Source organism: Pelophylax lessonae (genome assembly GCF_965119305.1).
Source record: "Pelophylax lessonae genome assembly, chromosome: 4".
Classification (NCBI taxonomy): Eukaryota; Metazoa; Chordata; class Amphibia; order Anura; family Ranidae; genus Pelophylax; species Pelophylax lessonae.
In genome coordinates this window covers 152821099-152834762 of record NC_138771.1, presented here as the reverse complement: position 1 = coordinate 152834762, position 13664 = coordinate 152821099, and the positions used below count along the sequence as shown (strand labels likewise).

Here is a 13664-nt window from a genome sequence, read left to right as displayed (position 1 = left end):
TGGAATACAATACTTCACTATGCAACAATACCTTGTTACCTTCTTGAATAGTAGTCCTTCTGGGTGACACAATGGAACAACGCACAAGATTGTAATTAACCAAACTTAGTTTACTATGTATCAAATTGAATAGGGGAGATACAATACAATACAATACAAGTCCATAAAAGGTTATTTAAAACAGCTTTAAAAAGGTAAAAGAATGCCCCCACACTCCTCCTGCATTAAGGCTAGACACAGTACCAGGTAGGTGGGCCTATCTGAGTCCCTCCCCCAGAGTTCTCTTCTTTCTTGTTGATCTTCGCTAGCAAGGTTATTGAATAGAGCTCATTTGTAATCCAGATTAGGAATAAAGATCAAGAGAGAAAAAACAACGAGCTGTTAGTTGTCACCGCAGGGTGTCTGCGTAACTGAGCAATAACTTCTGCGAGAGAGATAAGCCTCTGGCGACTCCTTTACAGACCTTATTGTTTGTCTATGAGTCTCCTGAGAGAGTATGGTGATAAACCCCGGGGTTTTATCACCTCCTGCTGCGCTACCGCTATCTGTAGATAAAACTGTCTCTTCAGCAGATAAAGTCAGTTATTGGGCATGTGCCCTCTCACCAACAGAAGTTTCTCCTTCGCGCGCTTCCACTGCGGTCTCAGTCCTTTGGCTATATGCCAGCCGCGCGGGGTCCTTCTGGCGGATGACTTCCGGTCTCGGCAAACAGCAGTATGACCTCCAGGAATGTGCCTCGTGCTTGAGATGGGACGGTTCCACGTCGTCCCTCCAGGCTAAAAGGCTCTGGCCCAATATCCAGTGTCAGTCCTTCACTCTCGCTCGCTGGTTCCTCAGAGTCCAGCGCAGAAAAGCCCCCCCCCTTCGCGCGCTTCTCTCTTCCTTTAAATAACCTCCCCCATAGTGCCGTGCGGTGCAGCCGTGCACCCTGGATCTTGCAAAGCAGCCTGGGAGATGTAGTTTCTTCATCTTGTGAAAAGGAAGTCACAGCCCGGGAAATTCCATGCAGCTACCACTAGAGGGAGCCTAGTTCCTGGATCTTGCAAAGCAGCCTGGGAGATGTAGTTTCTTCATCTTGTGAAAAGGAAGTCACAGCCCGGGAAATTCCATGCAGCTACCACTAGAGGGAGCCTAGTTCCTGGATCTTACAAAGCAGCCTGGGAGATGTAGTTTCTTCATCTTGTGAAAAGGAAGTCACAGCCCGGGAAATTCCATGCAGCTACCACTAGAGGGAGCCTAGTTCCTTCCCACATATCAAACAGTGTCTTTAGGCATGTTTAACCCCGCTACATATATATATCAATAAATCATGGGCGTAACTACAGGGGTTGCAGGGGGTGCAATTGCAACCGGGCCCCATGCTCCAGGGGGCCTTCACGGCTCCCCTGTACACCTGGGTAGGAGGGGCAGTGGGGGCAGGATGAAGAGAAATCACTGTCCTCCTTTTTCCTTCTGTAGCTGCAGGAGGAAAATAGAGGAGATTGGTTATTCTGTATGCTGCCCCCCCCCCCCACTCCTCCCATCCAGTTCACTTGTGTTCTGCTGTCTTTGCAGGACTTGTGAAAGGGTCCCACTGCGGGACCGTAATAAAGGGCCAAGCTACGAGAGTAAAGGGTCCAAAGAGCAGTGGGAAGAGCCCCAGGCTTGAAGGAAAGGGCCCTGGCCAGGGGTCCAGGGGCTCTTCATAGTTTCTTGCACCAGGGCCCTGAAGGTTCTAATTACGCCTCTGCAATAAATCACACTGAAAAAAAAAGTATATGAACCCGAGTCTGATTCAAAGGTAAGATCAGTGCTTCTTGTGGTACTTTGTGGTGGTTCTTATTACCCGTGTTAACTCAAAACAATTCCATGTCCCTGTGGAACCCTTCTGCCCCTAGTTCCAGGATGTATGTGAGGCCTTCACTGTCCACTGATGATATGACATTTAATGGTTGATTGACAAAGGTGGGTATTCATAATCTCAACATGGGCAAAAGTCAACTCATACAGCCTAAGCCCCGTACACACGATCAGATTATCGAACGATCTGTCGTCCATTTTTTTGTGGCATGCTGGTCTGATGTGGAAAGTGAAGAGGTAATTTTCATACAAATTTTCCCGTAGGACAGAATTCTACTTCAGAAGTGATGTCATGTGTTGGATTGCTTTGTACGTGTTCTTTCGTCTCTGAGCATGCCTAGTCTTGCTTTTAAGATTTTTTTCCATCGAAATCTGTACTAATGAGACGAAAATAGGACGTTGTATTACAGAGGACAAAAATTATATAGCCAGTACATCAGGATTTTGTCAGCCGAAAAGTCGGAGTTGGCTGTCGAAAGCACCATACTAACAATCCGAAAATCGGCAGATCGGTCGTCGGACGAAATTTCCCTTCAGAATTTCTTATCGTGTGTACGGGCCTTAAGTTTCAAGGGAGCTCTACAGGGGCATAGGGATTAATCTGAAGACTAACAGAGGCATCTGAAAACACCACAAGGTGCTGGTACTTCTTCACCATTCTTACCTTAGGAATAGCTTTCACCAGGTTAGGTTCACTGAACGGCTCTACCTTCTGTTCTTTGTTCTCTCACCTCTAAAGAAAACCTATCATTAGGGTAATATAAAGTTTGCCATTTCAGACTTTTCTTTCAGAAATGTGCCAATTACCCAGGCAGGGCAGCTGTTAAAGATCATGGGGCCCCGTACAGCCTGACAGGGCACCCCTTCCACCCCAAAATGATCAAACAAAATTTTTCGCAAAAAATACACTAAAATCAATATTGGTGGACACAAACACAACAAAATCCCTGCTAAATCTACAAGATAAAACTGTATTCATTTATTAAATATAGTTCTGTGTGTGAATGAGGTCTCCCTCCTGAAATTACCCCCATGTGTGCCCTCAGCTGCTGCCAGCGGGAGGTAGAGAAATGGAGGGAAGCCAGCAGCGCTGTGTGGGAAAAAGCACACAGGGTGGCCCGGCTAGCAGAGGAATGGGGATGATCTTATCAGTGGAAAGGTGGGGGCACAGAAACTTGAACCAGTCCTCCTGCTGTGCAGAGGTAAAGAGAGAGGAGGAGAAGCAGGTATGACTGCAATGGGAGCCACAAGAGGTGTCAGTAATACAGCAGGCCCTCATGCTCGGCAGGTGCCCGGGCCCCCCTTTTGAACTGATGGGGTCCAGGCCCGGTACAGGAGGGCTGGCTTTATTGGCTTATCAGCAGCCCAGTGCCCAGGTGTGATGCTGGTTCTCTTGCTTTAATATTTTGAGTCACCGAAGCAAGAGAAGCATGCAGATAACAAAGTTTGGCTTTTCCTAGTGGATCAGCATAACAGCAAGACAACAGATCAGCAATGATAGACACAGCATTTCTCTCATAATATATTTATGTCATTTATTTCTAGATCCAGTATAGGATAATAGTTCAAGTTCTAAATGAAAACGACAATAAGCCAACTTTTTTAGAAGAATCAATATTACCACAGAACATCAGTGAGGTAAGTAATAAGAACTTTTCATGCTTTGCACAATATAAAAGTGTACTCAAGTACAAACAGTGTTTGACAAATGGTAGGAATTCCCTTTATACAGGGCTTTTTTCAGCAGGAACGCAGGGGAACGCAGTTCCAACACCTCCACAACTAAATGTATGTACAAGCAAGGGGTGCTAAGGTGTGCTGGAGGGTCTATTGATGATAGGGAATCTATTGTTGCTGAAGGGGATCTATTTTTGCTGAGGAAGGGGGTCTATTGCTGCTGGAGAGGTCTTCTGTTGCTCGTGGGGGATCTATTGTGGTTGGGTCTTATGTTGCTGGGGGGTCAATCATTGCTGGGAGGAATCTACTGTTGAGGGAGGGGTCTTTGTTGCTGACTACTGGAGGGTCTACTGATGCTGGCTGCTGGAAGTCCATTGTTGCTGGGGTGGATCTATTGTCGCTGTTGTGTCCATTGTTGCTAGATCTATTTTACTGCCTTTCTTATTATTATGAACACATTCCATACAAAATACTTAGCACCACAAAATGATACTTGGTTCTGTAGTCTCTAAAAGGGTGGTACTATGAGGTGGGTAAGTGGTGGAATAAAGGTATGGTGTTCGGGGGTAGTCAAGGGTTGACTCAGAAGGGAGGAGTTCCTGCACCTATTCTTTGAGAAAAAAAAGTCCTGCCTTTATATGAGCTATACATAAGATAAACTGGGTAAAGATTGTCCTGTAAAGGGTCTGTCCACAGACTTTACACTTCACATATGGATGCTATTGGGATAAACTACCCATTGACTTCTTAGAACTCGCTCCTTCTTATAACAAATGCACTCCAACATGGAGATCTCCCTACTTTATTCCCTTAGTCTGTCCCTCAATCTCCCACTATTGAGCTGAAAGAGAATTAATAACGACGTTGTGTTCTTTTTAAAGCAAAGTAAATGAAAAAACAGCATAAAGACTGAGCAAGGTTATAGTTAAAGGGCAAGTTATATGCAGATATGACACCAGTGCAGAAACTTAAATAGCAATTGTAATTAGTGTTGAGCGAACACGGACTGTATTATTCGTGTTCGTACCGAATAATTGGATTTTTTTTACCCGAACACGGACACGGACACTTTACTGTATGTTCGGGTAAAAATCCGTGTTCGGTCGTTTTATTTCCGGGTTTTGCATGCTTTGGCGCTCTTTTCATGGCGGGCTTTCAACAGCCAATCAACAATCGTTTAACTGGTGTGCCTTAAGCCATCCCAGCCATGCCTGCAAATGTCTTAGTAGCTGTGATTGGCCGTCTGAAGCATGTGACCAAGTCTTTATAAGTTCGAGGCAGCCGCCGCAGCAGCGTCATTCTGCTGCTTAGCTAAGGGACAGAGCACACATCAATGTGCTGGCTGCTGATTAGGGAAAGATAGGCAGGAAAAAACCATTTGTGTCCGGATAGAATTGAGGGACAGGTCGGAGTGTTTAGGCAGGGCGAGTTGTAGGCATTTTAGGGATAGAGTCTGCTGAATTATAGGGTCAGTGTCTTCTACAAACTACAATCGATATTGCTGTGTGGGGGGTGGGGTGAATCTGCACTCAATCCTGATCTACGATCTCTTCTCAATCCTGTTAGGGACAGAGTCTGCTGAATTTTAGGGAAACTGTGTTCTACAAACTACAATCGATATTGCTGTGTGGTGTGGGATTGGAGATAGGCAGGTGTCAGTGATCCACATCCATTTTTCTGTGTGTGAGCTGCAGTGAACACAATCTTTTTGGGCTGCAGTGAACACAATCTTTTTGGGCTGCAGTGAACACAATCTTTTTGGGCTGCAGTGAACACAATCTTTTTGGGGTGCAGTGAACAAAATCTTTTTGGGGTGCAGTGAACACAATCCTTTTTGGTGTGCAGTGAACACAATCTTTGTGGGGTGCAGTGAACAAAATCCTTTGTGGGGTGCAGTGAACACAATCTTTTTGGGGTGCAGTGAACAAAATCCTTTTTGGGGTGCAGTGAACAACATCCTTTTTGGGGTGCAGTGAACACAATCTTTTTGGGGTGCAGTGAACAAAATCCTTTGTGGGGTGCAGTGAACACAATCTTTTTGGGGTGCAGTGAACACAATCTTTTTGGGGTGGAGTGAACAACATCCTTTTTGGGGTGCAGTGAACAAAATCCTTTTTGGGGTGCAGTGAACAAAATCATTTTTGGGGTGCAGTGAACACAATCTTTTTGGGGTGCAGTGAACACAATCTTTGTGGGGTGCAGTGAACACAATCTTTTTGGGGTGGAGTGAACAACATCCTTTTTGGGGTGCAGTGAACACAATCTTTTTGGGGTGCAGTGAACACAATCTTTGTGGGGTACAGTGAACAGAATCTTTGTGGGGTGCAGTGAACACAATCTTTGGGGGGTACAGTGAACACAATCTTTTTGGGGTGCAGTGAACACAATCTTTGTGGGGTGCAGTGAACACAATCTTTTTGGGGTGGAGTGAACAAAATAATTTTTGGGGTGCAGTGAACAACATCCTTTTTGGGGTGCAGTGATCAAAATCCTTTTTGGGGTGCAGTGAACACAATCTTTTTGGGGTGCAGTGAACAAAATCCTTTGTGGGGTGCAGTGAACAGAATCTTTGTGGGGTGCAGTGAACACAATCTTTGGGGGGGTACAGTGAACACAATCTTTTTGGGGTGCAGTGAACACAATCTTTGTGGGGTACAGTGAACAGAATCTTTGTGGGGTGCAGTGAACACAATCTTTGGGGGGTACAGTGAACACAATCTTTTTGGGGTGCAGTGAACACAATCTTTGGGGGGTACAGTGAACACAATCTTTTTGGGGTGCAGTGAACACAATCTTTGTGGGGTGCAGTGAACACAATCTTTGGGGGGGTACAGTGAACACAATCTTTTTGGGGTGCAGTGAACAACATCCTTTTAGGGTGCAGTGAACACAATCTTTGTGGGGTACAGTGAACAGAATCTTTGTGGGGTGCAGTGAACACAATCTTTGGGGGGTACAGTGAACACAATCTTTGTGAGGTGCAGTGAACACAATCTTTGTGGGGTGCAGTGAACACAATCATTGTGGGGTGCAGTGAACTCAATCTTTGTGGGGTACAGTGAACACAATCTCATACTTCTGAAGATTTGAGGGTGCTGCCTGTTCCATACTCCCCCTACTCCTCATCTAGCCTTTTAGGGGTACAAACAATAGTAATTGGGGCCTAGTGTGGTTGTGTACGTGTGATATACATACACTTTTTTTGGATCATATTTTCTATTCCGCTATTTAATCAAAAACCTTTGGGGATCAGTTAAATTGGGGGATAGTCTGTGTTGGTACGTGTGAGAGAGATCCACCTTTCCAAGTTGTTGGGGTTCATCTCATACTTCTGAAGGTTTGAGGGTGCTGCCTGTTCCATACTCCCCCCTACTCCTAGCCTTTTAGGGGTACAAACAATAGTAATTGGGGCCTAGTGTGGTTGTGTACGTGTGATATACATACACTTTTTTTGGATCATATTTTCTATTCCGCTATTTAATCAAAAACCTTTGGGGATCAGTTAAATTGGGGGATAGTCTGTGTTGGTACGTGTGAGAGAGATCCACCTTTCCAAGTTGTTGGGGTTCATCTCATACTTCTGAAGGTTTGAGGGTGCTGCCTGTTCCATACCCCCCCTACTCCTCATCTAGCCTTTTAGGGGTACAAACAATAGTAATTGGGGCCTAGTGTGGTTGTGTACGTGTGATATACATACACTTTTTTTGGATCATATTTTCTATTCCGCTATTTAATCAAAAACCTTTGGGGATCAGTTAAATTGGGGGATAGTCTGTGTTGGTACGTGTGAGAGAGATCCACCTTTCCAAGTTGTTGGGGTTCATCTCATACTTCTGAAGGTTTGAGGGTGCTGCCTGTTCCATACTCCCCCTACTCCTCATCTAGCCTTTTAGGGGTACAAACAATAGTAATTGGGGCCCAGTGTGGTTGTGTACGTGTGATATACATACACTTTTTTTGGATCATATTTTCTATTCCGCTATTTAATCAAAAACCTTTGGGGATCAGTTAAATTGGGGGATAGTCTGTGTTGGTACGTGTGAGAGAGATCCACCTTTCCAAGTTGTTGGGGTTCATCTCATACTTCTGAAGGTTTGAGGGTGCTGCCTGTTCCATACTCCCCCTACTCCTCATCTAGCCTTTTAGGGGTACAAACAATAGTAATTGGGGCCCAGTGTGGTTGTGTACGTGTGATATACATACACTTTTTTTGGATCATATTTTCTATTCCGCTATTTAATCAAAAACCTTTGGGGATCAGTTAAATTGGGGGATAGTCTGTGTTGGTACGTGTGAGAGAGATCCACCTTTCCAAGTTGTTGGGGTTCATCTCATACTTCTGAAGGTTTGAGGGTGCTGCCTGTTCCATACTCCCCCTACTCCTCATCTAGCCTTTTAGGGGTACAAACAATAGTAATTGGGGCCTAGTGTGGTTGTGTACGTGTGATATACATACACTTTTTTTGGATCATATTTTCTATTCCGCTATTTAATCAAAAACCTTTGGGGATCAGTTAAATTGGGGGATAGTCTGTGTTGGTACGTGTGAGAGAGATCCACCTTTCCAAGTTGTTGGGGTTCATCTCATACTTCTGAAGGTTTGAGGGTGCTGCCTGTTCCATACTCCCCCTACTCCTAGCCTTTTAGGGGTACAAACAATAGTAATTGGGGCCTAGTGTGGTTGTGTACGTGTGATATACATACACTTTTTTTGGATCATATTTTCTATTCCGCTATTTAATCAAAAACCTTTGGGGATCAGTTAAATTGGGGGATAGTCTGTGTTGGTACGTGTGAGAGAGATCCACCTTTCCAAGTTGTTGGGGTTCATCTCATACTTCTGAAGGTTTGAGGGTGCTGCCTGTTCCATACTCCCCCTACTCCTCATCTAGCCTTTTAGGGGTACAAACAATAGTAATTGGGGCCTAGTGTGGTTGTGTACGTGTGATATACATACACTTTTTTTGGATCATATTTTCTATTCCGCTATTTAATCAAAAACCTTTGGGGATCAGTTAAATTGGGGGATAGTCTGTGTTGGTACGTGTGAGAGAGATCCACCTTTCCAAGTTGTTGGGGTTCATCTCATACTTCTGAAGGTTTGAGGGTGCTGCCTGTTCCATACTCCCCCTACTCCTCATCTAGCCTTTTAGGGGTACAAACAATAGTAATTGGGGCCTAGTGTGGTTGTGTACGTGTGATATACATACACTTTTTTTGGATCATATTTTCTATTCCGCTATTTAATCAAAAACCTTTGGGGATCAGTTAAATTGGGGGATAGTCTGTGTTGGTACGTGTGAGAGAGATCCACCTTTCCAAGTTTTTGGGGTTCATCTCATACTTCTGAAGATTTGAGGGTGCTGCATGTTCCATACTCCTCTTCCTCATCCTCCCTTTAGGGTAGGAAAAAATTTAATCGGGCCTAGTCTGTGTTTGTACGTGTGAGATACACAGTTTTTTATCCTATTCCGCTATTCAATACACACCCTTTTGGTGTAAAAAACATTAAATTGCGGCATAGTTTGCATATTTGACATTTGCATATATTGTGCCTTGTTGCGCTGTTTTGGGTACTCCACCAACATGGCCAGTGGCAATGACGCCATTCTCAGCTTAACTATCCCACTTCTATGCCTCCTTGAAAAAACAATTTGGGCGATGATGGAAGAGGATGTGGCACAGGATGAGGAGGAGGAGGAGGAGGATGAAGAGGTAACATTTCAAAGGCTTTCAGGGCAGTCATTCGCAAGGGGCTCCGAGGGTGGGTTCCTGCACACACAAACGCCAGGGACACAATTGTCCAGCAGGGGCACAGTTCTGGAGGATGAGGAGGATGAGGAGGAGGAGGAGCTGGAGGAGGAGATGGAACCATGTTCACAGCAGGGTGGCACCCAGGCCAGCTCATGGCCATCACTGGTGCGTGGCTGGGGGGATACAGAGGACACGGACGATACACCTCCCACAGAGGACAGCCTTTCGTCGCCTCTGGGCAGCCTGGCACACATGAGCGATTACATGCTGCAGTGTCTCCACAACGACCGCCGAGTTGCCCACATTCTAACTTGTGCTGATTACTGGGTGGCCACGCTGCTGGATCCCCGTTACAAGGACAACGTACCGTCCTTAATTCACTCACTGGAGCGCGATCGCAAGATGCGCGAGTACAAGCGCACGCTGGTAGACGCCATGCTGCTGGCATTCCCATCTGACAGCGGGGCCACAGTGGAAGCACAAGGCAGAGGAGGAGGAGGAGGAGGTCGCCAACGCAACCAGGGCACCGCCAGCACCTCAGAAGGCAGGGTTAGCATGGCCGAAATGTGGAAAAGCTTTGTCAGCACGCCACAACAAACAGCAGCACCAGCAGCTCAGATGGAACGTCTTAGCAGGAGGCAGCATTTTACCAACATGGTGGAGCAGTATGTGTGCACACGCCTACATGTAGTGAATGACGGGTCTGCCCCCTTCAACTTCTGGGTCTCCAAATTGGGCACATGGCCTGAGCTTGCCCTTTACGCCTTGGAGGTGCTGGCGTGCCCTGCAGCCAGTGTATTATCTGAACGGGTATTTAGCACGGCTGGGGGCGTTATAACAGACAAGCGCAGCCGCCTGTCCAGAGACAATGTGGACAAGCTCACGTTCATTAAAATGAACCAGGCATGGATCCCACGGGACTTTTCCGTACCTTATGCAGAATAGCAATGGATACCGACCTTACCCACCCATTGTTCCATTTTTGCTCTTTCTCACTCTTTTGGGGTGTACCCTCATTTAAAATTTTTGAAAAGAAGCAGTGTTGGCTACCTCGTCCTCCTCCTCAGGGCCAGATTAATGTAGGGGCTATTGGAGCTGCAGCTCCAGGCCCCTACCTTTTATATAGGCCCCGGGTTGGCCATATTCACTGTTACCGCTCTTCTGTCACTTGTAAACACAGAAGTCTGGCTTCTATGCTCGCTTCCCCAGGCAGCACCCTCAGAACCTCCCCACACAGCGTGAAGGCCGGACAAGGAGGGACAGTTGGCGATGCATGGATGTGTTTATGGGCTTCAGAGACAGCATCCCATGTTGAATTAGGCATGCATGGCTGCACCCTTCCTCCTCTGGGTGCATGGCAAGGCACGGCCCTTAAGGCCCTTCAAAATCCTCAGCACCAAGCCCATGATGCTGTTAATCCGGCCCTGGTCCTCCTCCACCGCCGCTTCCACCTACACCGCCCATAGGTGTGTGCAGCCTATTGCATTAAGGTGTGCACCCCAAAGTTGAAATACACATGCATGTGTTTGCCAGCAGAGAGAGTAATGTATCGGGGCCATGTACCTGTAGGCAAGGAGAAATAGAGCAGAGCAGGTCCCAGGGAGATCTTTCCCATCTCCTCACTGGCAATGCTATGTGCCCTAGGTGATTAGGGTGTGCCCAGGCACACCCAGCACACCCTGTGCGCACGCCTATGTCACCGCCACATCCACCACCACCTCAACCTCCCTCCTACTCCATATGGGCCTCGTCCTTCAGAGATGAAGAAGAACATTGTTTTATTTTTCTGTTTTTTTTTGTTGTTTTAAGTTATTTCCCTATCCACATTTGTTTGCAGAGCACTTGCCATGCTCTTAATTACGTTTTGCTGCCATTTGCAGCACTCTAGCCCTTTCCTTTGGTGTTTTAGAGCCATTTTAGTGCCTTAAAGTTCGGGTCCCCATTGACTTCAATGGGGTTCGGTGTCCGGGAAAAGTTCGGTAAAAGTCCGGGACACGGACCCGGACTTTTTTTTAAAGTTCGGCCGAACCCGTCGAACACGGACATCTAGGTGTCCGCTCAACCCTAATTGTAATATATAACTGGTAAGCATGTACTATGGATAGAAATATCGGTATTGGGTAAACCCAAACATATTTTAATTTAGTTCTAAATTGGAAAAGTGTTGACTATAAAATAATGGATTATTGTTTCACCATTGCCTAATTTGTTTGCAGTGAAGTTTTACACCAAAGTATACAGCAAACTAAAAGGAGGACAGAATAGAATCATATGGTAGTCCTATAAATACACCATGTGATACTTTGGATACAGTCAAAACCCTGGAGAATTACTTGCATAGAAAAAGGTTCAGCCTATTATTTACACAGCATATCCCGCACTATACAGACTAGCCAAACAATATACTGTATATGCATTATACGAATGCAAATTACACATATGATTTACACATTAACCCCCTGTACTGTTTAGTACTGTCTACTTTTTCCATTATTCATGTATCCTGTATCAGCAAGGTTCTAACATTTAAAGTACCCTAGCATGCGGGGATGGGTGAATGGCTATGCTATGGTGCTAGCATCCCCGCATGCTAGGGTGCTAGGTGTTATTCTGGATTCTGAACTTTCCTTTAAGTCCCACATCCAATCACTTTCCAAGAATTGCTGCCTCAACCTCTGCAACATCTCTAAAATATGCCCCTTCCTAACCAATGAAACCACAAAGCTCCTTATTCACTCTCTGGTTATCTCTCACCTCAACTACTGAAACTCCCCCCTCATTAGCTTACCTTTACATAAGCTAGCCCCCCTTCAGTCTATCGTGAATGCTGCTGCCAGACTTATGCACCTTATAATCTGCTCAGCGTCTGCTACCCTTCTCTGCCAATCCCTCCATTGGCTTCCACTCACCCAACAAAATAAATTCAAAATACTAACAATAACTTACAAAGCCATCCACAACTCTGCGCCCAGCTACATCACTAACTTAGTCTCAAAATACCAACTATATCATGCTCTTCGTTCCTCCCAAGATCTCCTGCTCTCTAGCTCCCTCATCACTTCCTCCCATACTTGCCTGCAAGACTTCTGCTGAGCCTCTTGACGGAGAAGTCAGGGGAAGAGGCACATGTGGGAGGAAATATTATGTGCTTGGTTTTGGACAAGTTAAGTTTGAGGAAGTGGCGTGACATCCAGGCTGCTATGTCTGTTAGTAAGTTAGTGATGCTTGAGGAGACTGATGGAGTGAGCTGAGGGGTAGAGAGATAGATTGGGTTGCCGTCAGCGTAAAAAAATTTTTTTGAAAGCCATGGGAGACTATCAGCTGACCCGGGGAGGAGGTGTAGATAGAAAATTGGAGAGGTCCAAGAACAGAACCTTGGGGGACCCCGACGGAGAAAGGAAGAGGAGTGGAGGAAGTAGAATTTTAAGTGACACTGAAGGTGCGGTGGGATAGGTAGTGTGAGAGCCAGCTAAGAGCACAGTCACAGGGACAAAAGGGGTAAAGTTTTTTGAGGAGGAGGGGGTAGTCAGCCATATCAAAGGCAACCCGAAAGATCCAGAAGTAGGAGTACAGAATAGTGTCAATTGCTTTTTGCTGTTAGTAAGTCATTTGTGAGTTTTAAAAGAGCAGTTTTAGTGGAGTGTCAAGGGCCGAAATCCAGACTGAAGGGGATCAAGAAGGTTATTTTTAATGAGGTGGTCACTCGGTTGTAGACCAGGAATTCAAGGAGTATAGAAGAAAAGGGGAACAAGGAGAAGGGGCATAGATTGTTAAGATTGGTGGGGTCCAATGAAGGTTTTTCAAGTATGGGGTGACCAGCGCATGTTTTAGAGAGGTTAGGGAAGATGCCATAAGAGAGAGAGAGAGATTGAAGATGTGGGTTAGAGAGTGTAGGATGGATTCAGAGGGTGACCGTAGTATTTAAGAGGAAACAGGATCCAGGGGGCAGGTGGTTAGGTGGGCGTTACAAATGAGTTTAGCAACCTTGTCTATAGTAGCAGGGTTGAATAAGGGGAGTGTTGATTGTACCTGTTGACATGGGATGTTAAGTGGGGGAAATACCTGTAGAGTAGAGATTTCACCACAAATTGAATCAATCTTATGTTTGAAGTGAATGGTGATCTCCTGGGCAGTGAGTGAGCTAGTGGGTGAAGGCAGTGGAGGACAAAGTAAATATATTGCAGTTTACTAGTCCTGAAATGTGTTAGTTGCATTTTTTTTCTTTTTTTAAGGCCAAGTACAGAAAACTACCTGTTAATCATGCCAGAAATCTTGTGTGTTTGTAATTTGTTGTGCACTGAACTGTAGTCTCATCGTTGTTATCACCCTTCCCAGATGTCTTCTGTGTGCTACAGAACATCTCCCCTAAATGATAGATATAGGGAGAGGGAAGG

General features: G+C 45.6%; 1 protein-coding gene across 1 annotated transcript in view; it reads left to right on the top strand.

Annotated features, from left to right (window-relative positions):
* The window catches only part of LOC309554453 (cadherin-related family member 5-like), an 86159-nt gene that overhangs the window by 20111 nt on the left and 52384 nt on the right, over nucleotides 1–13664 (top strand). Inside the window, exon 4 of the mRNA XM_082256190.1 lies at nucleotides 3385–3477. Coding sequence (XP_082112316.1) covers nucleotides 3385–3477 — 93 coding nt within the window. The remainder of the gene's footprint in view (nucleotides 1–3384; nucleotides 3478–13664) is intronic.